The following is a 27966-nucleotide window of genomic DNA, read 5'->3' as shown; positions in this document are numbered from 1 at the left end:
TCTATTCTGTGTTCAGTCGTGGGCTTTGGGTGTTGCTCTCTGGCAGGTGAAACAGACAGTTAAGATCTCTGTTTCAGCGCAGAGGGAGGACAGATGAGCGTGACATAACACAATAGTGGACATGGACAACACACATACATACAGACACTCCCCCATACCAGAACAGCTGTGTGAAGGAGTGGTCCTTGCTTCTCACAGAGAGAGAGAGAGAGAGAGAGAGAGAGAGAGAGAGAGAGAGAGAGAGAGAGAGAGAGAGAGAGGGAGGGAACTGAACTGATAGAGGAAAACACTCTTGAGAACTCCACATGGTAAAGTTCAGAAACAGAGAAGAGTGGAAGAACAGAAAGAGAGACTCAGCTTGGGGGAGAGCAGCACAGAACGAAGAATACCCTCAGGGTGTGCAGGCTGTTGCAGAGCTCTGGTGTTAGTTTGCCTCTCAGTCCTGGTTTTTTAGTCAGCGACTGGTGTTGATTTGAGGCTTTAGCTCTTGGTCTTTCTGGAGGGAGTAAGTTGTGGATCATGCAGGGCAGGGCTGGACGAGCCGCCCGTAAGGATGCAGTGTGTGAAACACCTCAGCAGGGCAGGAGTGTGGGGGAGATGGAGATAGAGGGGGACACAGCAGCACCCGTAGGGGTAAGTCTCTTATATGAGCATTTAGAGCACAAAGAACTGGTCTAGTACCTCTGGCTTACAGCTGTACTGATGTACTATACAATATTAATGTCAAAGTAAAACAATACATTATGTTTTTCCTATGTGAAAAAAGAAAATTAAGTCAGATTTAAGATGGTTTGCACTGTACATTAATTTTATTATTTTTAATTGAGCACATTTTCACTTCAAATTATCATTACTGTAAAACAGGCTGTATATTGACTAAATACTATGTTTTGAATAATTATCTTTGCAGTTGGTTAGTATTTCCCATTATTCTGAAAGCAAATCATACAATAAATTTGTAGGAACAAGAAGTGACTCTGAAAGAAATTTGGCGTTTTCCTAAAAAAAGTTTTCCTCAGAAATTGCTCAATTTCACAAACAATTACAAAGTAGTGTTTTCTTCTAAAACATAATAAAATAGCTTTTGTTTGATTTACAACTTCAGAAAAAAAAACATACTACAAAAAGTTTTATTTGCAGTTTCAAAAAATATTTTTTTGAAACAATTTTCACTCAGAAATTGCCAAATTTCACAATTACAAAGAAAAACAGCAGGTAAACAAAAAAATTTACGTAGAAAGACATTGTAAATTTTCTTGCAACACATTTGTACAGTGTACCATCATGTTTGAATAATTAATTTTAATAATGCTTGAATAATGCTATGAATAAATCATAATAATAATCAGTATAATAATGGATTTTCTGCATTATGATGGGGATTTGTGCGAGAAATTGCTAATAAATTCCACAAACAATTACAAAGAAACAGCAATTAACACATTCAATTAAATGTGAAATTTTAAAGTAGAAGTGAGTACTGTAGTACTGAAGTAGTATTTTATTTTTGTAAAACACAGTAATCTGTTTTATTTACAACTTCTGAAAAAACACATATTACAAGAGTCTTAGTTATTTGCAACTTAAAAAAACTTTTTTTACAGTGTACACAGAAAAAAATTTGGTGTAGAAACAATTTTCAGTCAGAAATTGCTAAATTTCACAATTACAATAAAAAAAAGAAAGTAAAAAAGTATAAAAAGACATACTCTTGTAATTATTTTGTAAAACATTCTCAATTTATATTTTTTACAGTGTACCATCATGCTTAAATACTTAATTTTAATAATGACTTATGAATAAATTTGTTTTTTCTGCATTATGTTGATGTGATTTTGTGTGGGAAATGTGCTTAATTATCATTAAAAATAAAGTTATGATTAAAATGAAGTTATGCTACATAATATTTACATTCTTAATGCATTTTGTATTATTTGTTGATTTTTAGGGTAAAATATAATCCAGACATTATAGTTCAAGTCATATTTACTGATACATATTTACTGATATATCGCTCAAGATTGTAATGAAACTTTATTTGGAGTACTACTTGGGCACAATTCACATTTCTTAATATTAAGCATAAAATATGTTTTAATGTCACTATTGATGAGGACTGTATGATCTTTAAATAATATGGGTCTTTAAATGCAAAATATTTAACGTGTACCTAAAGTATACTTGCAATAGTTCCATTTTAGCACAATTAAATATATTAAATATATCTTTGGTTGGACTTCAGCAATACTTCCATACAATTAAAGTGCATTAAGTACAAAATTAGTTGTTCCAATTTAGCAGACTTTAAGTGTACCAGTTTAGTATACTAAAAATACAATTGCAGGGTATTTTTATTAGGTGCATAATATGTCAATGTATTTGTAGTATGCTTAGCATTACGTCCAATACATTTAAGTATATTTACTTTTCAGTAGGGTTATGATTCCCTAAATAAGCAAAAACAAATTGTATGCATATGTACAGTTTGCATGCAAGAGTGTCGATGTACTGTGTGTGTGTGTGTGTGTGTGTGTGTGTGTGTGTGTGTGTGTGTGTGTGTGTGTGTGTGTGTGTGTGTGTGTGTGTGTGTGTGTGTGTGTGTGTGTGTGTGTTTGGAGTTGTTGCACCTGTGCTGGTGTACGCCCTCTTTATTGGCCTGTAGTGAAACTCAGATCAGCTCACAAAGTTTTGCTTCAAAACCTTTCCTGATTTATTGAATTGTAGAATGAAATGGTGTGTGTTTGTCTGTGTGTACAACAGTGTGTGTCCATTTGTCTGTGGCAAATCAGAGCAAGAGTACAACAATTTACAGCCCAGTTAAACAGCGAGGGCCGTCTGCTCCTACCTTAAGATCCTCCCTCGGCCCGAAGGGAGGGAGACAGTTTAATGAGATTCCCTTTCCCCTCCTCTTCCTACACAGTTCCAGCTTGACATTTGACACAACACATTTCTGCAGTCCTGCACACATAAACACATGTGTGCGTGCAAACGAATGCGCCAAAAGTTTGTTAGGATGTTCTTGAAAAAGTATCAGCGTCTTCCAAATGCTGCATGCACATGCATGTGTATACTGTATATATGTGTGTGTGTGTGTGTGTGTGTGTGTGTGTGAGTGTGTGCGAGTGTTTAAATGACTGTGCCTAGCCTTGGCAAGTTCCTAATTAGTCTCATATTGTATTCATTAGTAGGTGTTTGTGTTGGCTATGTTGAGTGACCTGTGGGAATTGCGGTTTAGCCTAGCGGCTGGCATTCAGGCTGGCACTTTGGCTGCTTGTGTTGCCAGAATATTGATTATTTTTTTTATAATCCATACTAGGAGTGAAACTACAACACTTCTGAATGAAGGAAATATGGCAATGTATTCATGTATGTTTAGAACAGATGTCATTGTTAAATTCAAGTGTCTGATTGTTCACTGAATAAAGGCGATGAGTGGACTGAGTTGTGGAAAAGACCTGATAAATTGATATGTGATGTTTATTGGTCTTCTGTAATGTGCTATACTTGAATTTGCGCTGGAACGTAAATGTAACAATGTAAACGTAACAGTGTAGTTCCAGAGCGCATTCCTCAGCAGGGAGTCCCCGTCAGTGCACGCAATAAGTGGATTACAGCCAAGAAATTCTACACACACAAACACGTTGGTTTAAATCCCACAGGATTTTTTATAAGGATTTAATGGTGATCTCTGTTACACTACTTTTAACATTGTTTCTTTAAATAAATCATATATATATATATATATATATATATATATATATATATATATATATATATATATTCGAAATTAAAAAAAAAAAAAAAAATCTACCAGAGAATTCGGGAAAAAATAAAATGTATTTCTTAGGACCAAACATAAAAATGAAACTGAATTTAAGAAAAATAATAAAATGTGTTTTATGGGGCTTTAAATTTTATTTTTTGTTAAACTTTTACTAAATTGCTGTTAAACTGTGTACATTTCATGGTTTCAATTTAATAGTCATGGTTTCTTATTCATAATTTTTAATGTAACCATTAAAACAGAGTCTAGAAAAAAAAACGGAATCCTGAAATATTATAATGGAAAAAACGGAATATGAAAAAAAAAAAATCTAATTAAATTTTTGAAATAATAAAATGGATTTCTTAGGGCCATAGTTTGGCCAGAAGCAACAGTTTGATGTTAAAAACATCCTACAAACAAGCAGCTTTTCACTTCACAATAAAATAACTGAATTGATTTAATCTACACATTTAATATTGCAATGTCAGTCTCTGGTTTATGTATATTTATATTAATATATTAATTAGTTGGAACAATTTATCTACATCTTGGATGCCCTGAGGGTAAATATCTAGCAAATGTTCATTTTTAAAGTTTAACAAAAATAGATTTTAAGGCCCTATAAAAACACATTTTATGTTTTTCTGAAATTCAGTTTTATTTTTAACAAATGTTGTATTTCCCATTAATTTTCTAAATTCCATTTTAATGGTTTCATTAAACTTTTACAATCAAAAGCATCTCTAATTAATAGATTTTAAATTAATTCATTATTATTTTCAGAAATACTGCGTTGTGTATTTACATTTTTCTGTTAAATAAATGCTGGTAAAAAAAAGAAAAAATTCTGGTAAATATTCCTTAATTTGTTTTATAATAGTGTTATTAGTAGTAGTACTGTCATTACATCAAAGTAATATATTTCTGTCACAATTTCTGATGTGATGTGAAGACCTTTAGGTTTCTGTTTTCTCAACTAATGCTCACTAAATGACTCTCAGAGCAGTTCTATAGATTATGTTCATGTGTTCATGTACTCTTATATTGAGGCGGCAGAGGCTGAAAACACTGCAAGCATCACACGCCCTTCAGCATGTGTGTAGTAAACAAAACCGAGCATTTTGCCATTCACACAGAAACGCAGGACACTTAGCATTTAAATAGTATTTTTGCTGCTTAATATTCACAGACACTAGTCCAATTGGCATTTTGATTTAAGTGTACTGACCTACTTTTGATTTATTCATCCAAAAATTTGGCAAATTCCATGACATTCCGCTTTATACAGTAAATTTTGTTTTCATGACTGCATTCTGCGATTCCAGAGAAATATGCACAGATCAAGCACTGCAAATATTGTGACGGCATCTCATTCTGACGGCACCCATTCACTGCAATCTGTTACGATTAAGAAACATCAACTTATCGACATCTTGACTGGCCTGAGGGTCAGTAAAGTTTTAGCTAATTTTCATTTTTAGGTGAAAACGTGGGTCCTTCTCTGAGGAGAAATTTAATCAGATTGCTCAGTAGGAGAAACAATTCAGATATCAGAAAAAAACAGCTGATGATTGAATTACCATATTATTCTTAAATGTTTAAATTTTTTCTGATTCTGACATTTGATTTTGTACTGGCATATTTTGTCATTTTGTTCAGCGCATTGTTTGCACATGAATATATTAAGCTAGAGATTGACATCGCAATATTAAATGTGTTTACACAGTCGTTGTAAATCAAAGGCATGTTGTGTTCAGTATGTGCTCACTTGATTGTCTGAACACATTGCAGAGATGGTTGTGGCAAACAGCTTTATGAAAGTGCGTGTTTGTGTGTGCATATTAGACAGGAAATATTTTTCCCCAGAGGTTGCTTCTTTTCCATTATACAGTATCTTAGCCTGTTAGTGCCTGAGGCCTGCCGCTCACTGCTGTGTGTCTCCGTAAAGAAATGACGTCACAATGGACATTGTAACAGAGACCCATTCGCCTGTCTTTATTGGGTGATGTAGGCTTGTTGGTGCTGACCATAGCCAATCATAGCATGGATTATGGGAAGCAGTGTGTGAACTGCCTGGTACAGTTCAACACAATACTCATTCACAACTCTCGTATGCCTTCACTCCTCTCTCACTCACTAACAAACAGAACCAGAGTAACTAGGCACAAAGCCGTTTGTGTTTGGCTAAGGTTCTTCTTGATGTTGTCACATCATTGAATATATCGTGTTTTGAAATTTTGTACCATGTTTATGATTTGCCTTTTTAAATGATGGTCCTTCACGGTTTATTTGAATTCCTGATTTTAGTTGATTTGAACATTTGATTCTTGATTTAATTTTGTTGTCCTGAACATTTGATTTGCTCATCTGGTTTACCCCTTGTTGTGTGTGTGTGTGTGTGTGTGTGTGTGTGTGTGTGTGTGTGTGTGTGTGTGTGTGTTTGTCTCCAGGTAAAACCAAAAGTGATCGAGCCGTTGGACTATGAGAGCGTACTTGTCCAGAGGAAAACTCAAATACTAAGTGATGTCCTCAGAGACATGCTGCAGTTTCCTATTGATGACTTTCAGGTAAGAGCGTCTGTTTATCTCTACACATCCAGCTCTCAGACCATCTGCTTTCCCCTTCAATATCCATTCCTTCATTGTTCTGGCATCTATTTTTCTCTGCCAGGGGTTCATGTACACTTTCAGTTCTGTCAGTATTTTTTGTTCTCATCTTATCTGAATTCAAGCTGCGACTTCCTTTGAAATGTTATTTTTCAGCATGATTCTGAGAGCTGAGTAACCTGTGCAGATGTTGGTTTTCGCAGTCTCTCAGTGGTGTGTCTTGAGTTTGCTTCCTCCTTCAGCTCACTAGTCATACATCGCTTTTCTTTCAGCGTTCACAAGGGCCTGCTTTTCCATCACAACCCTCAAATAACATTACAGTAACATTGTCTCTGGGGATTTCTCAAGCTGCTTCTCTGAATGGAATCATCTACTTGTTTTCCTTTAGAAATGGGTGTGTATGCTAGAGATCATTGTTATGGGCCTTGGTTTATGAGGAACAGACACAAAACTGTTCTGCAAGCAACAATCCAGTTACATGAAACCAAAGAATTCAATTTAAGGATTGGTGTTAGGAAATTAAACCATAAATCTAATTGTACATTCTAAATCTGATTGTAAAAATGTAAATGTTAAATATAATTCTTAATCTCAAAACAAATATCTTGTTAGTCTTAATAGTATTATGAAGACTGGCACTCCATTTATGTGTATATACATATGACTACTGTACTGTATGCGGACACCCTGGGAAAAACATCTCTGTATTTTTTAGCATTTTATTAAGACATAATTTAATATGTTCATTAAGCCATTTTCGTTTTGGTGACAATTACAAACAAAACTAAATGTTAAATATTGTTTTTTTTATACATTCAACAATAAATATTTGTATTGTAATGTATTTAAGATATAAAAATACACTTATAATCAAGTAGATTTACAAATAGTACACACACACACAGACACATACTCAGGCTCTCATACAACGCTTCAGCAGTGTATAATGTCATGCCCAGTCCATTCGAGGCCAGTAAACTGACTTCAGAGCATAACGCCTCAGACTGGTTAGGGATGAGTTCACAAAGATTATTTTAAAAGCATAGTTTGCTTATTTATGATTTTACAAGTGTACAAGCTGGTTAAAATATGTGCAGCGTTTCATGTAAAATCCAGGGCTGTAGAGCGATGGACACTTTAGCTTCATGTACAATGCTGGTTTCACATCATGCCTTAGGCTCCATAGCACACAGACATTTATGTGTGTGCTGGAGTATGAATGCAGACTGAGATGACATGTCCTAGAAAGGCACATCTGAAATTCTGTACAATGATAAAGCTAGAGACATAACCATAACCTCTACTGCATATGCTAGGTATATTAAATCAGTATTTTGAATAAACGCTGTTCTTGTGACTTTTTATTCATCAAAGATTCCAAACTTTTGAGTGGCAATGTATATACAGTATATATATATTATCAAAAAATGTTTATATCCACAGTGTGTGTGTGTGTGTGTGTGTGTGTGTCTATATATATATATATGTATATATATAATACAGTCAAATGTATTATTTTTCTCTCAAATTATATTTAGTCTATAGTCTATTCAAACTTTAAAAATTTGATTTAATATGAATCAAAAATGTTTATTTTCCCAAAGACAAAAATATTATGAATTAAGTATAATGTACTTAATCAATAAATTCTTTGATAAGCCAAAGTGTTACTTAATCTAGGTAAATGTAAAAATTTTTTTTTACTTTTTACTAGTGGTGGGCCGTTATCGGCGTTAACGTGCTGCGTTAACGTGAGACTCTTATTGGGCGACAAAAAAAATATCGCCGTTAATCTATTCTCAAAGTTGGGTTGGGAGCTGGGTCTAAACTACGCAAGATACGATGACTTTCACCTTGATATTTTAGCGCAGATGACGTATACCTAGTCGAATTGCACTGTAGGGGGCGAGAACGAGTCTTCAACGTCTGTGAAATTACCACATCAAATGAGACGTGCAAACATGGATGCAGCTATGAAGCCGCTTCAGGGCAGGTGCGTTGCTAGACCCTTTTTACTGGGGCACGTGCCCCAGTGAAAATCTGCTGTGCCCCAGTAAAATCTCAAGTTTGAGTTATAATTTACTTTGATAATCCCGAAATAAAGACATTAAACTATATGCAACAACTGAATTGACGCTTCTAAAAGCAACGCAGTTTAATGGAAGACTATGCACGCAGAAATCCATGCCCGTGCGCGTCTGTGTATTTAACGGCAACGCGCACGTCGTGCAGCCTTTTGCGCAGAAGTACATGGTTACACAAGTTTGTATAGGTAATTATGTTGTAAATGCAATTGTCAAGCAGTTTGTGATGCATTTTGGAAACAGGAGATGGGCGACTGATCTAATGCGCCACCTGGCCTGTTCTCGAAGACTTACTTTTAGTCATTATTTGGGTAGCACACATATTCTGAATGCCTTCAGCAGAATTCAAATTAGCCATTTTAATCTAGATTAATCTAGATTAATTCCAAGATTTAATCTAGATTAATCTAGATTTAAAAAAAATAATCTATGCCCACCCCTACTTTTTACAATTTAATTTTGCCATTAAAAAAGTTAAATTAGGTATAATATGAAAGCTGAATTATACATTTTCATGTCTCCTATTGAAATATATTGTAGAAAACCTATGAATGGTTTTTATTTAAAAATTCCACATTGTTTTATACATATTTTGGACTATGTTGCTATTTTTCCACAACAAACTTGAAATACACAACTTGGAAAATAAATACTTATATGATGCCACATTGTGGATGTAATTTTTAGTCGAAGTGCAAACAATGTAAGTCTTCACTGCTTTCCTAGTAATAGGAAGAGGAGAAAAGAATGTGAAAATGCCTGTGGGTGAATAAAACTTCATAAAGACCTGTGTCTTTGTTCTCTCCACTATAGCCCTGATGCCTTTGAGGCTTTTAGTAGACCACAGCTACTAAAAGAGCTTACAAACGGCAGAGATAAGAAACGCTAGATGCCTACCTGGCAGGATATAAACATGCAGATGCTTGTCATGACGCTGCAGCCACTGAAGGAGTTTCTCAGCATGGATTTCGCTCAATATCGAAGGGTTTTTAGACTGCTTGTGGGGTAATATCGATAGTACAGCATTTGATTTAAGCCTATTCTTATATTCATCACCAACTGTAAGCTCTTTCAGTAACTATGGTCATCGTATTTTCCAAGTTATGTATTATGAGTTGTGTTGTGGTAAAAATACCAAAAGGTAATAGCAGCAGTGGCAGCTTACCAAGTGCAACCCTATTATCCTCTTTTACAAAGTCTTTATTTTGTTGTGGGGTTGCACTAGAACATGCTCTCATGCTTGGTGGTACGAAAAACGCATTATTTTTCACATAATTTACATTATTGCAATAGCTTTCTCCCCAGGCTGGCACAAATGGCTTAGATTAGTTCTGGGTTTGATGAAGGTCCACCTTCCAAAAAACAAAATGTGTTGTTATTGGTTAGCATTCCCACTGCATTGCATTTGGCGAACAGCTTAGATGGCCACGACCCTTCCCAAAGTAGTAAGTTCTGTGTACCACTGCGCAAGCTGGATTAAAGTGATTCTTACATTTTAAATCTTACATTTTTAAATCTGTGAGGCCACAGATGATCGTCACTCTAGTCAATGAATGTGTTTGCCTCAGCCGTGGCTCCGCATCCGCATGTGTTTCGACCCTCTATACTGCACACGTCAACGGCACGGCTAGCGGAGCAGTTTGCAGACACTTTAGTCAATGCTCGCATTTATACGAGCCACCCTGCTCGCTGAATCATCCCAGAAGTGGCTGTCCATGCTACATCACTACAGTTAGGCAAATCCCCCACCTTGTCCCTCCCCACCCGCCAACGATTCGAATTTCTTTATGCAGGATTTATTTTAATGATATTCTAATGGACCGCTTTGTGACATCATAGCATCCGGAAAACAAACGCTGTAGTCCAAAGCAGCCGTTCGTTGTAGTTCTTGAAAAGGGATTTTTTTTTACAAACTAAATATCTCCCTTTGAAGTGGACTTTGAGATTTATAAATTTGTAGATGTTTTTAATGCCTAAACATACACACCACACTAGCTAAAATTCAAAAAGTGAAAAAGCATAATAGGACCCCTTTAAATAACGAAAATTTTTCATGGGTTTTCTACTACATATTTCAGTAAGAGACATCATTTATGTTATATTAAGCTATACAAGTCTTAATACCCACGGTTCCATTTTAGACAAACCGAGCAAATCTGAAAACTATGATTTTTGACTAGACCGATAAAAAAATACATTTCAATTAAATGACGTGGTTGCTTCATTTTTTTTTGTGTTTCCAAATCCTCTTTGTGACCCATTGTTTAGATGAAAACTCATTGAAAGCCTCTCTATTGTTTATAGTCTAATATGATTTGTTTTATTGCAACAAAAATGTCAAGATTTACACTGACAGGTTTTGTTTATGAATGTTCATGTACTCGTCCTTGTCTATTATCTAAAACATTTCCACATGTATCCTTGTAGATCTCCACTTTGAAGCGTCAGGGCAGAACTCTATACTCTTCAGTACCAGATGGGGCGGAAAAGAGAGCCAGCAGCCTGCTTGTCCAGGAGGTAAGACCTCATATACATATAACATATACTCATGGGTCAGATTGTGAATAATTAATGAACTGCCCTCATTGATAGCGCTGTTTTTTGCAAATACTGTATTGAATTAGCATACGATTCATTAAAGGAATTATGCAAATCAGATTGCAAACTCACCCAGTACTTTTGATGCCTAGTCAAATGCTATTTGCATTCTGCTATAGTATTTGCATTCCATGATTTAAAGGTCGATTCTGAGAATACCACAATCTGGACTATTTCACTACATCACCCAAACACTTCAGTCCAAGAACCTGAATCATCTCTTAAAAATTCACTCGAACGCGTGTCTGGATTTATGCCTGGATACGGTTCTTTTCTCCAGCATTTGATAATCACTTGATAAATTACTGCTGTTAGATCAGAAAATGCACATAAACATTTTGCTTTCTACAGGCAGTAATAGTGCAAAGTCAATTGTGTTAGGCAACAATAGAGTTTTGCAAACTCTATTGTTTTGTATTTTTTTATTATTATTTTGTCTAAAGGTTCAGTTAACTGTTTGTTCAAGATTTTACTAGGCTTTTAGTGCATTTAGTTTCTGATTAAATAGGATTGTGATTGAGTTTTACCACAGACTATTATTGATCATATTGGAATGAATAACACATCATTAGATACACCAGAGCAACCAGAGCACACCTACAACCAGAGCAATGCATTGAAATTGTCAACAGGTCAAAACCGATTCCTATAAGTTCCTCATTTATCCTGCTTTTACTGCATTTGCGTTAGAATAAAGCATACATGTATGTGAGGTCTGGGTCAGGCTAGGGTTGCATGCATATCACAGGCATTGGGCGTCGTCAGCAGAGAGCGTAAAACGATACTTCCTCCCGCTAAAGAGCTCAGTGACATCATCAAGGACAGCTGGGCCAGAGCCAGGCAGTTCACAAATCAAAACATCTGCCCGGACCGTTCGTCATGTGCACACGTCCGCTGTACACCCCAGAACAACACGCATTCGGAAGGATTGTTCTGTTAACCTTGCAAACAATTTCTTGGAAACAACTTTGTTTGACATAAAATATGTTCGATTGAATCATCGAGTAAACATTTGTCATGCTCTTATTCCAGAGCGATGTCATTTTGTTTTAAACGAGTTGTAATTAAATCTGATCCACAAGGGAAGGCAAACAAGATGAGCTGCCCAAAAGCTTTTATTTTTTATTATTTTCTTTTTTTCTTTAATATAATGTCATAAATCATCAGTGTTGGTGGTTTTGGTGGTTTAGTTGCTTTTTGTTTTAGTGTCGGAAAAAAAACAACAACTTCAAAATAACAAATGTTTAGTCAAGCATAACTATAACTATTGTTCATGTTTAGGGTTACTCTGAGTATTAAACAGACCCTCCCATATGTACTGTCGAAATAAATAAAACCTCAGATTTGCCTAACCAAAACCATCAAACACTAAAAAACAATAAAAAAAAACTAAAAATTTTTAGGCAACCAGCAACAGTATCATTCTAAAGGAGAAGTTCACTTCCAGAACAAAAATTTACAGATAATGTACTCACCCCCCTGTCATCCAAGATCCATTCTTTCTTCAGTCATAAAGAAATTATGTTTTTTGAAGAAAGTATTTCAGGATTTTTCTCCATATAGTGGACTTCTGTGGTGCCCCGAGTTTGAACTTTTAAAATGCAGTATAAATGCGGCTTCAAACTGTCCTAAATGCAGTTTTAAACAATCCCAGCTAAGGAAAAAAGGGTCTTATCTAGCTAAACGATCGGTTAAAATTACAATTAGATACTTTTTAACCTCAAATGCTTGTCTTGTCTTGCTCTGCCTGAACTCTGTTTTTTTCCGGTTCAAGACAGTAAAGGTATGTCGAAATGTTTTACCTTTTTTGTTAAGGGTGTTTGATCTTTTTGTGCAAACGCTGGGTTGGTAATTTTGCAGCGATGTAGGATGATTTTGAAATTATTTTTAGAAGTGTAGTCAAAAAATAAGATGGGAGTTTTTTCAACATACCCTAACTGTCTTGAGCTGGAAAAAAACAGGCAGAGCAAGACAAGGTGAGCATTTGAGGTTAAAAAGTATATAAAAGATTTTTTCACTAGATAAGACCCTTCTTCCTCGGCTGGGATCCTTTACAACTGCATTTAGGACAGTTTGAAGCCGCATTTAAACTGCATTTTGGACGTTCAAACTCGGAGCACCATAGCAGTCCACTATATAGAGAAAAATCCTGACATGTTTTCCGCAAAAAAACAAAATTTCTTTATGACTGAATAAAGAAAGACATTAACATCTTGGATGACAAGGGGGTGAGTACAGTACATTATCTGAACATTTTTGTTTTGGAAGTTGGTCAGTGTTTTCAAAGTTAAATAAATTTCATAAACTCAAAAGTAATCAAAAGTGGGCCCAATTTCAAGAAGCTGTCAATTTGAAGTAAAAATGGGTATTAATTGGTATTGTATATTATTAATGTTAATTTGTTTTTTATTTGGTAGACCTAAACAGTGTAGGTCTGCTTAATTTGTGCATTACTGAGATTTATTATTTAGATTGATCTCCATGCTCCTGATCAATTTTGTAGAAATTGATGCCATAAAATGGAAGAAACTTCTCCAATGATGGTGACTTACCATAAAACATAACTTCTTTTAACAAAATGTGTTCAAAACTTTTTCTGAATAAATAATATTTGCATGTGCAAATCCACATTCTTTTAACCAAAAACAATCAAAATCCTACAAAATGCATGTTATTTTTTATTTAATACTGACCTGAATAAGACAAAAGATGTTTACATATAGTCCGCAAGAAAAAAAAATCATAAAAATGACCCTGTTCAAAAGTTTACATACACTTAATTCTTAATACTGTGTTGTTAATTAAATGATCCACAACTGTTTTTTTAGTGATAGTTGTTAATGAGTCCCCACAAATTCTTTGATTTTTTTTAGTATTTTTGTGTATTTGAACCCTAAATTAAAAAATATAATATTTAGGCAAAATGAGAAAAATGTACACATCTTCAATCTGTTCAAAAGTTTACACCCCTGGCTCTTAATGCATTGTGTTTCCTTTTGAAGCATCAGTGAATGTTTGAACCTTCTGCAATAGTTGTATTTATTGAGTCCCTCAGTTGTTCTCAGAGTGAAAATATGGATCTCAAAATCATACAGTAATTGTTGGAAAGGGTTCAAATACATAAAAATGCTGAAAAACCAAAGAATTTGTGGGACCTGAAGAATATTTCTGAAGAACAGCGGGCAGTTTGTCTGTTCAGAGATGGTTAGTCCAGAATAAACACTTGAATGCTTAGTTCAGAAAGGTCTTAAATCTACTTTGTCAACTCATCTACTCTCTCGCCTCCTTCCTTTTTCTCTCCATTAATTGGATTTAAAATAAGAGTGAGAAAGCCGTTTTGGGTTTTATAGGCTTTTAGTTTCATCTTATCCCTTTAAGAACTGCTGAGGACTGAATGCTTGCCCTGCCAACAAAGCAAATAGAACTGAATCTGCTTTAATGTAATGCCCAGAGGATATATTAGTGTCTGTTTGTGGTGCAGTGTGGTGACAGCTTTAACAGTGATTAGCACAAGGATACAGTCAGTGCCGCCCAGTGAGGAAATTATTTTCTAAAAAGCTGTTGCAACAGATTGCTTTGGAAAACATGATACATATTAGATTACTGAAAGTGTGTTAGCTTTTTGGGACGTTGGGTCCTTGTGTGTGTGTGTGTGTGTGTGTGTGTGTGTACCTGGTATTCATCACGTTGTGGGGACCAAATGTCCCCACAAGGATAGGAATACCAGTAGATTTTGACCTTGTGGGGACATTTCTCAGGTCCCCATGAGGAAACAGGCTTATAAATCATGCACAATGAGTTTTTTTGATGAAGTAAAAGTATGCACAATCTCCTGTGAGGGCTAGGTTTAGGTGTAGGGTAGGTGTAGGGCGATAGAAAGTACGGTTTGTACAATATAAAAACCATTACGCCTATGGAATGTCCCCATAAAACATGTAAACCCAACATGTGTGTGTGTGTGTGTGTGTGTGTGTGTGTGTGTGTGTGTGTGTGTGTGTGTGTGTGTGTGTGTGTGTGTGTGTGTGTGTGCTTGCTCAATATGTGTTAATGTGCTTTCCATATGATGGTAGAGAAAAGACAAACATGTTTGATTTTTTTCTTTTAAAGTGCATCAAGACCTACAACTCTGACTGGCATGTGGTGAACTACAAGTATGAAGATTATTCTGGAGACTTCCGCCAACTTCCAAAGTAAGGACCACAAGATGGCTAAAAGTGATCGAAAGAATGAGAAAAGAGATGGAAAAAGGCACAGATAGTTAGTAGAGCTGTTCTTCGTACATCACCAGTGGTCGACCAATATGTTGACCAATATTTGGCATTTTTTATTTTTTGTTTTATTTGTTGTTTTATTGACTGTTTTTTTAAAGTTTCTTTGTTTGACCTGCAAGTCAACAGTCAAGAGGAATATATCGGAAATAGGACTTGTAATTTGACAGCACCAGGACTTTTTTTTGGGGGGTAGTGCTATTTATTTGGACAGTGCTAATAAATTATTAAACAGAAATTTTAAATAAAGTAAGTAAATGGAAAATAGGCTTTCCCTTTCTATTATTAGTAATATTTTCTTATAACTTTAGCATTTAGTAAATACACAACTTTGAATATGTAGTAAATATTCAAAACCAATTAATTTAAATTACTGTCATATCATAGAACTGACATATTGCTAAGTGGATATATAGACCGATATTTGTGCATTATTGGTGGTAATATTTCTGTTTGGCCTTTAATTGTCAGAAGCAGGATATTTTATTTTGACAACTATGAGCATTATTTAATACAATTATATATATATATATATATATATATATATATATATATATATATATATATATATATATATATATATATATATATATATATATATATATATATATATTCATTAGTGGTGGGCCGGTATCAGCGTTAACGTGCTGCGTTAACGTGAGACTCTTATCGGGCGATAAAAAAATTATCGCCGTTAATCTATTCTCAAAGTTGGGTTGGGAGCTGGGTCTATACTCACGTGCCCCAGTGAAAATCTCAAATTTGAGTTATAATTTACTTTGATAATCCTGAAATAAAGACATTAAACTATATGAAATTGATGCTTCTAAAAGCAACGCAGTTTAACCGAAGACTGCACGCAGATATCCATGCCCGTGCGCATCTGTGTATTTAACTGCAACGCGCACGTCACTCAGCCTTTTACGCAGAAGTACATGCAGTGTAGGAATAGTTGGTTACACAAGTTTGTATAGTTAATTGTGCTGTAAATGCAATTGTCAAGCTGTTTGTGATGCATTTTGGAAACAGGAGATGAGCCCCTGGTCTAATGCGCCGCCTGGCTTGAGAAACCCGTTCTCAAAGACTTACTTTTAGTCATTATTTGGGTAGCACACATATTCTGAATGCCTTCGGCAGAATTCAAGCCATTTTAATCTAGATTAATTCCAAGATTACAGTGAGATTAATCTAGATAGAAAAAAAATTATCCATGCCCACCACTAATATTCATACATTTAGCTCTATTTTACATCTATTTTATTATACATTTTTCTAATTCAAAATTTCAAATTTTCTAGTTGTTACACTACTAGTCAAAAGTTTTTGAACAGCAAGATTTTTAATGTTTTTAAAGAAGTCTCTTCTGCTCACCAAGCCTGCATTTATTTGATCCAAAGTACAGCAAAAAAACGTAAAATTTTGAAATATTTTACTATTTAAAATAATTGTTTTTTTATATTTTAAAATGTATTCCTGTGATTTAAGCAAACATTTTTGGTCTTTAGTCTTCAGTATCACATGAACCTTCAGCAGTCATTCCAATATGCTGATTTGCTGTTCAAGAAACATTTTTATTATTATTAGCAGTATTTAAAATGATTGAGGACATTTCTTCAGGCTACTTTGATGAATAGAAAGATCCAAAGATCAGCATTTATCTGAAATAAAAAGCTTTTGTAACGTTATTGAAATGATTAATAATTTAATAATAATAATTTAATAATTGAAATTATTTAGCAAGGATTCTGTAAATTGTTCACAAGTGATGATAAAGACATTTATAGTGTTACAAAAGAATTCTATTTCAGATAAATGCTGTTGTTCTGAACTTTGTATTCATCAGAAAAACCTGAAAAATTCTACTTAGCTGTTTTCAACATAATAATAATAAATGAGCAGCAAATCATAATATTACAAATGATTTCTAAAGGATCAAGTGACTGGAGTAATGATTCAGCTTTGAAATCACAGGAATAAATTACATTATAAAATATACTCAAATAGAAAACAGTTATTTTAAATAGCAAAAATATTTCAAAATTGTACTGTTTTTGCTGTACTATGGATCAAATAAATGCAGGCTTGGTAAGCAGAAGAGACTTCTTTAAAAACATTAAAAATCTTGCTGTTCAAAAACTTTTGACTGGTAGTGTATGTATGTGTTACTTACAAGTAAACAGTATGGTATATCGGCCATTACATGCATTAAATGTGTGTACGTGCGTGTAAGAGAGACGCTATTTTACTCACTAATTTTATCAGTGTCCTCACCCTGTCCTGACCCATTGTTGACAGCGAGGTCTGTCCAGAGCTAAATTGGGAAATGCGCTTTTCTTCACACAACAACAACCCATCAGCAGCTCTTTTCCTACTTCCTCCTCTTTTGCTTTCTCTTCCTCTCGCTTTTGTCCTTCAGCACATAAATACTCCACCTGTTTTGGGACTGGACAAGTGTCTCCAAGTTTCTCCACTGATGTCACTTCCTGTCTGAACTAACCGATGGAACAATTATGGATTAGCGGTCAATAACTGGCAAATCACATTGTGGAGATCAGGAGACAGCCAGCGTCTGGCATTTGGTAAAGGTCGCAGAGGAAGCAGGAGGGATGAGGGTGATGGAGGAGACAGAGATAATGTGTGCTGTGGACGAGAAGCTTTGTCGTCATCATCATCATCATCATCATCATGAGCAGCATTACGATCTGCCCACTGCTCCTTCATAATAGTTCTGCTAATGCAGTTTCCGTAGTCAAACACTCACACACGCACATGTGCTGAACCTTTTTGTTAGACGTACAGCAAGTGCTAGAGACATGAAAGGTCATTTAACTTGTTGAGCATTTTCACCTAGAACCACATAGTGACGCACTAAAAACCACTCAGAACCTTAAAAAACGCAACACTCTGGCGACCACCCTCAGTACTCTAGCATTGTGATAATGACTTTTGCACAGGAAATGTAAAAAATGTGAAAGTCTTTTTGTCTAATGTTTGTTTGTTGTATTTTGTTCTTTTACAGTAAAGTTCCTCGGCCAGAGAAACTAGCTAGTCACGTATTTGAGGTGGACGAGGATGCCGATAAGGAAGAGGTAAGGAACGTCTCAGTTACGTATTGTAACCCTCGTTCCCTGAAGGAGGGAACGGAGACGTCTCGTCGATAGACCGACGAATTGGGATCCCAATTCGTCGGTCTATCGACGAGACGCCGAAGGAACCGACTGATAGGGAACAAATGATTCCTAACTGTTTTCCCCGGAAGTTTATATCTCGCAATTGTGACTTTTTAACACGCAATTGCGAGTTAATGTAGAATTGTGAGATATAAATTCGCATTTTTGAGAACATATACATTTTTTTTTTCCTTAGAATTGGATTTCATTACTCACAGTTGCAAGATTTTATCTCACAATTCTGAGAAAAAAAGTCAAAATTGAGATTTGTCTTTATTTTTTGCAATTGCGAGTTTATATCTCGCTATTCTATTGTGACTTTATGACTTACAATTGCGAGTTTATATCTCGTAATTCTGAGAAAAGATTCAGAATAGTGCTATAGATTTGCAGTTGCGAGAAAGAAAAGTCAGAATTCCGTGGTATAAACGTTTTTATTTTTGAAAAAAGTAAAAATTACGAGTTTATGTCTAAAAATTCTTGAGAAAACAAGTCAGAATTGTGAGACGTAAACTCACAACTGCAACAAAAAAGAATTGTGAAATAAAAAGTTGCAGTGACCTTTTATATTTTTATTTAGTAGCGAAAACAGGCTTCTATAGATTTTAAGTCAAACTAACAGATCATATTAAAATTTGGAAACTTGGGAACTTTTGTAATAAATTTGACTATATTTCTCAGAAGTTTTTGTGAGAAGAAATTGTGAGATTTATATCTCACGATTCTGAGAAATAAGTCAGAATTGCGTGATATAAATTTGAAATTGCGAGAAAAAAGTAAATTATGAGTTTATATCTCACAATTCTAAGAAAACAAGTCTGAACTGAGAGTTTATATCTAACAATTTGAAGGGAAAAAAAGTCAGTCAGAATTGCATGATGTAAACTTTAAACGCAATTGCAAAAATAAGTAAAAATTGCGAGTTTACATCTCACAATTCTGACTTTATACCTTAATTGTGAGTTTATATTTCACAATTCTGATGAAACAAGTCAGAATTGCGAGTTCATATAAGAAAAATTAGTCAGAATTGCGAGGAAAAAAGTCAGAATTGCATGATATAAGCTTTTTTTTAATGTCAAAATTGCGAGTTTATATCTTAAAATTCTTGGGAAAACAAGACAGAATTGTGAGATTAAACTCACAACTGCAACAAAAACTTTATAACTTGCAATTGTGATTTTATATCTCACAATTCTGAGAAAGCAAGTCAGAATTGCGAACTTATATATCATAATTCTGAGAAAAAAAGTCAGAGTTGTGAGAAAAAAAGTCAGAATTGCATGATATAAATTTGCAATTGCAAGAATTAAAGTCGATTACGAGTTAATATCTCACAATTCTGAGAAAACAAGTCACAACTGGGAGTTTATATCTGACAATTCTAAGAAAAAAAGTTAGTCAGAATTGTGTGGTATAAACTTGCATCTGCAAAAAAAGTTAAAATTGCGAGTTTACATCTCACAATTTTGACTTTATAACTTGCAGTTGTGAGTTAATATCTCACAATTCTGAATTGTGAATTGTGAGATAAAAAGTTGCAGTTACCTTTTATGTTTTTTATTCAGTAGAAACAGACTTCTACAGATTTTAAGTAAAACTAAGAGATCATATTAAAACTTAGAAACTTGCGAACTTTTTATTAAAAAAGTTTTCTTGCGAGTTTATATTTCACAATTCTGACTTTATACCTTGCAATTGTGAGTTTATATCTTACAATTCTGAGAAAGCAAGTCAGAATTGCGAATTTATATCTCATAATTCTGAGAATTGCGAGAAACAAGTCAATTGTGAGTTTTTATCCCACAATTCTGAGAAGGTAAGTTAGAATTGCGATTTTATATCTGACAATTGTATGAAAAAAAAAAAGTCAGAATTGTAAGATAAAAAGTTGCAGTTACCTTTTTTATTGTTTATTCAGTAGTGGGTTTCCATAGATTTTAAATCAAGCTAACAGATTTAAGCTTTTTTTGTTTTGTTATATGACGATCATACTTGAAAACCTGGAAACTTTTTATTATGCTATTTTATTAACCTTTTTTGTTTTTGTAATTATGAAAAAAAACATGTTAAAATATTTAATTGCATGTAATTAGGTGTACATAAATTATTAAGTTTTATTATGTGAATTATTATGTGAAATTTGCCTTAGCGAGACAAAGGAGTGAGCAGGTTTTATCCATAGACTGTATAAAATATGGACGTAGTATCCGTGACGTCACCCGTAGGATTCTGAAGCGCTATTTTGAAGCCTATAGTGGGCGGGAGTCGGCCGTCGCCATCTTGGAACGCGTCACCGCGCGTCACTCCCGGATAATCAAAAATGGGCAAAAAGGCGGGACGCGGGTGGAGCTGGTTGCTGAAACCACGCCTGCCTAGCGCACCAGTGGTGAGAGCAGCGGCAATCCCCCTGTCACTCAAGTGACCACGCCCTTAATTATGCAGAACTTTAAGGCTTAATATAACTTATACGGATGAGTTATAAAAAAATTCACCCCCTCACAGTTGACATGTAGGGCAAAACTAGCTATATAGACCAAAACCATTTTTTGAACCAGGCTGTAAACATACTTTTTTTCTGCTGTAAAGTTGGGCATTTTAACATGGGGAGTCAATGGGACTGACTCCCTTCTGCAGCCAGTCTCTAGCGGCCAGTCGATGAATTGCAGTTTAAGTCACTTCCGTGTTGGTTTCAATAGAGAGAGCGGGAGGTTGCCCCTTGGTTTTATCCTGAAAATAAAAAAGTTATTTCTACCACCATTATTCATTTCCATTACAATTTGAAATGTGGTTGAAACAACAAAAGTTTATCATTTATGTAACACCACAAAAATGCTATTTATGTGAGTGGAGACATTTATATTATTCAGAATGCAGCACTGCAATTAGTGATTAATGTAATTAATGTGCAGCCAGGAATTTGGTCATATTTAGCTGTTGAAACTCACTCTGTCTAGACATTTGTTTGATAAACTTACGAAGGACCGCAAGAAACTCATGTGGTGTTATTTCTTTATTCTACCACTTTCCTTAGTGTGGTGACAGGCAGAGGAAATGGTATTCACCATATCTACATAAATGCACCATACTTCATCAGCCTATTACAACACATGATTTCTCCTGCTCTCCTTCTCTCTGTTCTCACTGGCTGATAAGCAGAATAAATAAATAATAAGGAACTTACAGCTTATTAGTAATGCATTTGTTCAGAGCCTCTGGGACTACATTAGCCTTAGAGAAAGAGCAGAAGCAGGACTCGCCTGTCTGTGGACTATTTGATTCCCTGATTGGGTTTCACCTACATTTCCCAGAATTCCAGCTCCATGTCTGCCGTTCTGTCTGAGCGCTCACTCAGGGATGGAGTTTGTTTGTACAGTTTGAAGACTGGTCCCTGTAGGGATGAGGGAGAACATAAATAATTGAGGGGGTCAGGTGAAAATGGACTTCATGTTGAAACACGGAGGAGGGCGTCCAGAGGCTCTAATGTGGGAAACTGCGGTAGATATCGACGTGTTTTTGTTCAGGCTTGAAGAAACAGATGAAGTCACAGCGTGTGGGTGTATGATTGCGCCTATGTGTTCTAATGTGTGCTTGTTATGTTCCTCTCTGCTGAAGGATGCCGCCTCATTGGGCTCTCAAAGAGGGGGCGTGTCCAAACACGGCTGGCTGCATAAAGCAAACATGAACAGTGCCATCAGTGTTACCATGAGGGTGAGTTATCCACTACACAAGCCCTTTTTTTATTTAATGATGATGAATTTGAGATTAAGATTTTGTATTGCATTGTGGGATATAGTAGTGCACTCTGGTGCACTCTGGTCGCATACTGCACATTTTGAAAAATGTTCATGCATACAAGAGACTTTTATATCTTGCATGGTATGCTTACTACACACTGCAAAAATAGCCATAGAATCAAGTTGTTCTATGACTGTTGTATGACTGTTCAGCTGGTTGTTTTCAGTCATGGACAGAGCAGAGCAAACCCTGACCCTTAGTCCTGCTTTTAAAAGCAGATTTGTGCTCACCATGCCATAGACAGGAAGTGGGGCCTTACCAACTTCCAGTTCTCACTAATCCATTTTCCCATGCTCCCATTGCACTAGATGTTATTTTTAGAACAGTCACTAGTTTAACATCCAAACATAGAGTGTTTACATCTGCTATTTTCATGTAACGATCTTTGCGTTTTCTTCGTCTTTCCCTTTTAGTCTTTTAAGAGAAGGTATTTCCATTTGACCCAGCTGGGAGATGGATCATACAACTTGAACTTCTACAAAGATGAGAAAATATCTAAAGAACCCAAGGGGACCATCTTCTTGGACTCCTGCATGGGTGTCATCCAGGTAACTACCAGTAAAAGATAGCTGAAATGTCAAAAGAAATAAAAAGAAAAGAAAAAGCAATTCATATACAGTGAGGGAAAGAATTATTTGATCCCCTGCTGATTTTGTACATTCACCAACTGACAAAGAAATGATCAGTCAAAGACAGAATAACAACAAAAAAATCCAGAAGAATGCGTTTCAAAAAAGTTATAAATTGATTTGCATTTTAATAGTGCAATAAGTATTTGACCCCTTCGCAAAACATGACTTAGTACTTTGTGGCAAAACTCTTGTTGGCAATCACAGAGGTCAGACATTTCTTGTAGTTGGCCACCAGGTTTGCACACATCTCAGGAAGGATTTTGTCCCACTCCTCTTTGCAGATCCTCTCCAAGTCATTAAGTTTTCGAGGCTGACGTTTGGCAATTCGAACCTTCAGCTTCCTTTATTATTAAGGTCTGGAGACTGGCTAGGCCACTCCAGGACCTTATTGTGCTTCTTCTTGCCTTAGCTGAGGTTCTCACCCAAGATTTGATGATACATGGCCCCATCCATCGTCCCTTTGATGTGGTGTAGTTGTCCTGTTCCCTTAGCAGAAAAACACCCCCAAAGCATAAGGTTTCCACCTCCATGTTTGATGGTGGGGATGGTGTTCTTGGGGTCACAGGCAGCATTCCTCCTCCTCCAAACATGGCGAGTTGTGTTGATTCCAAAGAGCTTTTTGCTCTTTTTGTTCTCATCTGACCACAACACTCTCTCCTCTAAATCATTCAGATGTTTATTGGCAAACTTCAGATGGGCCTGTACATGTGCTTTCTTGAGCAGTGGGACCTTGCAGGCATTGCAGGTTTTCCATCCTTCACGGCGTAGTGTGTAACCAATTGTTTTCTTGGTGACTATGGTCCCAGCTGCCTTGAGATCATTGACAATTCAATTCAGTTCAATTCAATTCAATTCAATTTCACGTTATTGTTGGAATTTCTTCCCAAAAATTGTCTTGCATCCCGTAGCGTTTACTGTCTAACATTGATTCACAGAAATACACATTACAAAATACAATACACTCACAGAAATACACATCAATACAAATCCATCTGCTGTGCAAATACTTACGTACCCTCCATTCCTCAGAATATTGCTGCCTACTTTGACCCCCAAGTTCTTCCCATGTAGTTCTGGGCTGATTCCTCACCGTTCTCATGATCATTGAAACTCCATATGGTGAGATCTTGCATGGAGCACCGGACCGAGGGAGACTGACAGTTATTTTGTGTTTCTGCCATTTGCGTATAATCGTACCAACTGTTTTCACCTTCTCACCAAGCTGCTTGGCAAGGGTCTTGTAGCCCATTCCAGCCTTGTGTAGGTCTACAATCATGTCCCTGACATCCTTAGAGAGCTCTTTGGTCAAATCATTTTTCCCTCACTGTATATTGACTTAAATAGACCTATTTCATGATTAATAAAATCAGGGGTGGAAATTAATGAGGTCTTGTGGCAAAAATGCTACCAAAATAAACAAAAATGCCCCATAAATTCAAGAAAAAGGGGCAAAAAATGTCCCTGCACAATTAAACAATGTATTACGACTGCCATGATTAAAATAAAAATAATTAAAAAGTGTCAATTTTACACTGCATCAGATTGCTTTAACATGCTGTTTTGTGCAGAGTTGAGCCTTGTAACCAATTAAACCCATTTCTGTTGAACTTTGCATTGGCCAATCAGAAGCACTTGGATTAGTCAGCGCTGAAAACACCAAAGTTGTTGAGTGTGCACACTTCAGTGCTTCAAAGATTACAACAGGAGTTTTTGTTGAGTTTAGTTGAATTTCTAAATAAATCTTTTTTTATATTTTCAGGGGACATAAAAAATGTAACTGTCCTTATGTCATAAAGAAAGATAAATGCCTTTCCGCAAGAAATGTGTGAAATTTTTTTTTTTATCTTTTATTTTATCTTAAAGGGTTAGTTCACCCAAAATTAAATACTAGCCCATTATTTGCTCACCCTCAAGGCATCCTAGGTGTATATGACTTCTTTCAGTCAAATGCAATCTGAGTTATATTAAAAATTGTTCTGGCTTCTCCAAGCTTTATAATGGCAATGGGCAGGTGTTTCTCTTCAGGAGCCAGAACAATTTTTAATATAACTCTGATTGCATTCTATTGAAAGAAAGAATTCATATACACCTAGGATGCCTTAAGGGTGAGTAAATAATGGGTAAATTTTCATTTTTGGTTGAACTAACCTGTTAAAAATACATATGGGCAAAATGTTTGTCCACCAACTTGGTGGTGCAACCAACCTGCTTAGAAACATGAAATATTCCAGTAAGACCCTTCATAACTCTGTGTCAAAGTCTTGACCTTCTAAAATGTCACGTAATACAACTCACCAAAAACATTCCTAACAAATATATCTAAATAAACAAATAATATTAAATAAATATCTGTAAAACCCTTTTTGGCAGGGAAAAATAATCAGATGTGTGTAAATTTGATCAATGTGTAAGGAATATGCTATTATTTATCAGTCTGTTTACTTCTATTGTAACTCATTCTGCTGAAATTGACTGTAATTTAGCTTTTTTTTTTGAGGGATCAAACCAAATTAACAATATACTCTGCAGTAAACAACATTGTTCCACAAATTTTATCGATGAAGCTTAACTTGTATTGAACCCAGAGCATTCCATTAAAGTTCATAAGGGCGCCAGAAGAATAAATGCTTTGTTTTGTGTATTTACTGCAGCACAAAGCAGTTTATAGAAGGAGTTCAGATCTCTAATAACATCCTCATGAGTCTCTTCCTTTGTCTCAACCAAGAGGGGATATCAGTGTTTGGATGGTCAGTTCCTCAGATGGGGCTACTCAGGGTTTCAGAGAAAAAGAAAAAGATGAAAAACGAGCGAGAGGAAAAGATGAGGTCCAGCCTAATTCACGCATGATTTCTCCCAGGGTCAAATATTTCCATTTTCTCCTGTGGTGCGCCCAGTGTGTGTGCGAGTGCAAATGTGGTCACATTCCTCGATTCACCAGCCCTCCTGAAAGAATAAAGTACTCCTTTGGTATGCGCAACCTGTTTTGTCTGTTTTCAACATCTGTTTTTGACGCTTTGTCTGTTTTCCACATTTTAGACAAAAGAGGAACAGTAAAAGTTATTTCTAGGTCCAAAAACTAAACATTTCAACAGGTGCACATGCAAAGCAGCCAGATATTCCTCAGCAGCCGTCTGGGAATAAATGGCTTTCAGCTCCTGCTGCAGGATGGATATATTTTCCAGAGTCACATCTAGTGTAAATTCGTCATAAAAGTGTGAAATCATTCCAAAGTCTTGGGTGCGCTCACATTCCCATAGGAAAGAAAAGTAAAAAAGTAGAATTCTTACGTCTCAATTGATCTTCTAGATAGCAATGAGCTTAAATGGAGATCAAGTAAAGATATTACTTCTCAGAGTGTTGTTTCTCAGAATTTTTTTCCAGAAAAAATACCTCACTAAGTTTCATAAGCAATCTAACAATGTCCCAAGATACCAATCAGATATTCTTCCAAGGCTAAATTATATGAGCAATGCTATTCAGTGCCAGGTGACATGATCAGAAATGTCTCTCTTTCTCTCTCACCAGAACAGTAAGGTGCGTCGTTTCGCCTTTGAGCTGAAGATGCAAGATAAAAGCACGTATCTTCTGGCTGCAGACAGCGAAGGAGAGATGGATGACTGGATAAGCACCCTTAACAAGATCCTCCACAGCAGCTTCGAGCTCGCCATGCAGGAAAGGAGGAACGGAGAACTGCACGATGGTGTGTGTTTGGGCCAGCAAGAGTGTGTGCAGTTTACAGATGATGATACATTATATGATAATACAAGATTGTTGACACAGTTTGAATACGCAGACATGTATTTGCAAAGCCAGCCGGTGTGGTCGTGTCTCATACATGTGTATGTGTTCTTTGAAGAGACCACCCAGTCTTTTACCGTCTTTTAATAGGTAGATCCATATACTCAACTCTCTTGAAGTGACGCACACATAGCCATACACAAACAGTAACACTTAACACCTCTTAAACCCTTTGGATTTCACACAGGAGAGGAGGTTGGGAGTCTTTATTTACATTTGATGAGTTTCAAAGGACAGCACATTCCTTTCTTCTCGCCTCGTATAAAACAACAAACACCTGTCGGCCAATCGGAGTGCAGAACCAAGTATAACTAATTACTAGTGGAGCTTGCTAAAGCGAGCATTGCTGTTGCTATTAGTCATACTTAGGGATTTGGGATCTGAGCAAACTTCTGACCCTAAGAATTAAACTTTGGCGCCTAACTCGTCTACGGACGTGAAAGATACCTCAAATCATGCTGAGGAGATGTGGCCTGTTACAATAGACAGATTAATACAAGAAAATGGACAAAAAATTCTTTAAACTTGCCTTTAAGGAGGAACCCATATCATATCTAGGGGCTGGAATATTTCGGGTAAGAAAGCAACCACCCAGAACACCCTAGAAATCACATATTGAATGTATTAAAGAGTTAGTTCATCCTAAAACGAAAACTCAGTTATTAATTACTCACCCTCATGTTGTTCCAAACCCGTAAGACCTTTGCTCATCTTTGGAGCTTTCTGATTCTGCATAGACAGCAACACAACTGAAACGTTCAAAGAGCCCAGAAAGGTAGTGAGGACACCAGATACAGTTGAGGTCAAAAGTTTTCATTTTGCAGAATCTGCAAAATCATAATTATTTTAACAGAGTAAGAAGGATCATACAAAATGCATGTTATTTTTTATTTAGTACCGAGATATTTCACATGAAAGACATTTACATATAGTTCACAAAATAAAATAATAGTTGAATTTATAAAAATGACCCTGTTCAAAAGTTTACATACAATTAATTCTTATTACTGTGTTTTGTTTTGTTTTTTTAGTAAGAGTTGTTCATGAGTCTCTTGTTTGTCCTGAACAGTTAAACTGCCCGCTGTTCTTCAGAAAAATCCTTCAGGTCACACAAATTCTTTGGTATTTCAGCATTTTGTGTATTTTAACCCTTTCCAATGACTATATGATTTTGAGATCCATCTTTTCACACTGAGGACAACTGAGAGACTCATATGCAACTATTACAGAAGGTTCAAACATTCAC

At 35.8% G+C, this 27966-nt stretch overlaps 1 protein-coding gene across 1 annotated transcript in view; it reads left to right on the top strand.

The window, feature by feature from the left end:
• The first annotated feature begins 519 nt into the window (after nt 1–519).
• Nucleotides 520–27966, top strand: part of dock9b (dedicator of cytokinesis 9b) — a 92336-nt gene continuing 64889 nt past the window's right edge. Inside the window, exons 1-8 of the mRNA XM_073851840.1 lie at nt 520–633; nt 6217–6333; nt 10884–10973; nt 15162–15244; nt 18342–18411; nt 22108–22203; nt 22704–22838; nt 26448–26622. Of these exons, the coding sequence (XP_073707941.1) occupies nt 520–633; nt 6217–6333; nt 10884–10973; nt 15162–15244; nt 18342–18411; nt 22108–22203; nt 22704–22838; nt 26448–26622 (880 nt within the window). The remainder of the gene's footprint in view (nt 634–6216; nt 6334–10883; nt 10974–15161; nt 15245–18341; nt 18412–22107; nt 22204–22703; nt 22839–26447; nt 26623–27966) is intronic.

This window comes from Garra rufa, chromosome 12 (genome assembly GCF_049309525.1).
Source record: "Garra rufa chromosome 12, GarRuf1.0, whole genome shotgun sequence".
Lineage (NCBI taxonomy): Eukaryota > Metazoa > Chordata > Actinopteri > Cypriniformes > Cyprinidae > Garra > Garra rufa.
This window is presented reverse-complemented; position numbering and strand designations above follow the sequence as displayed.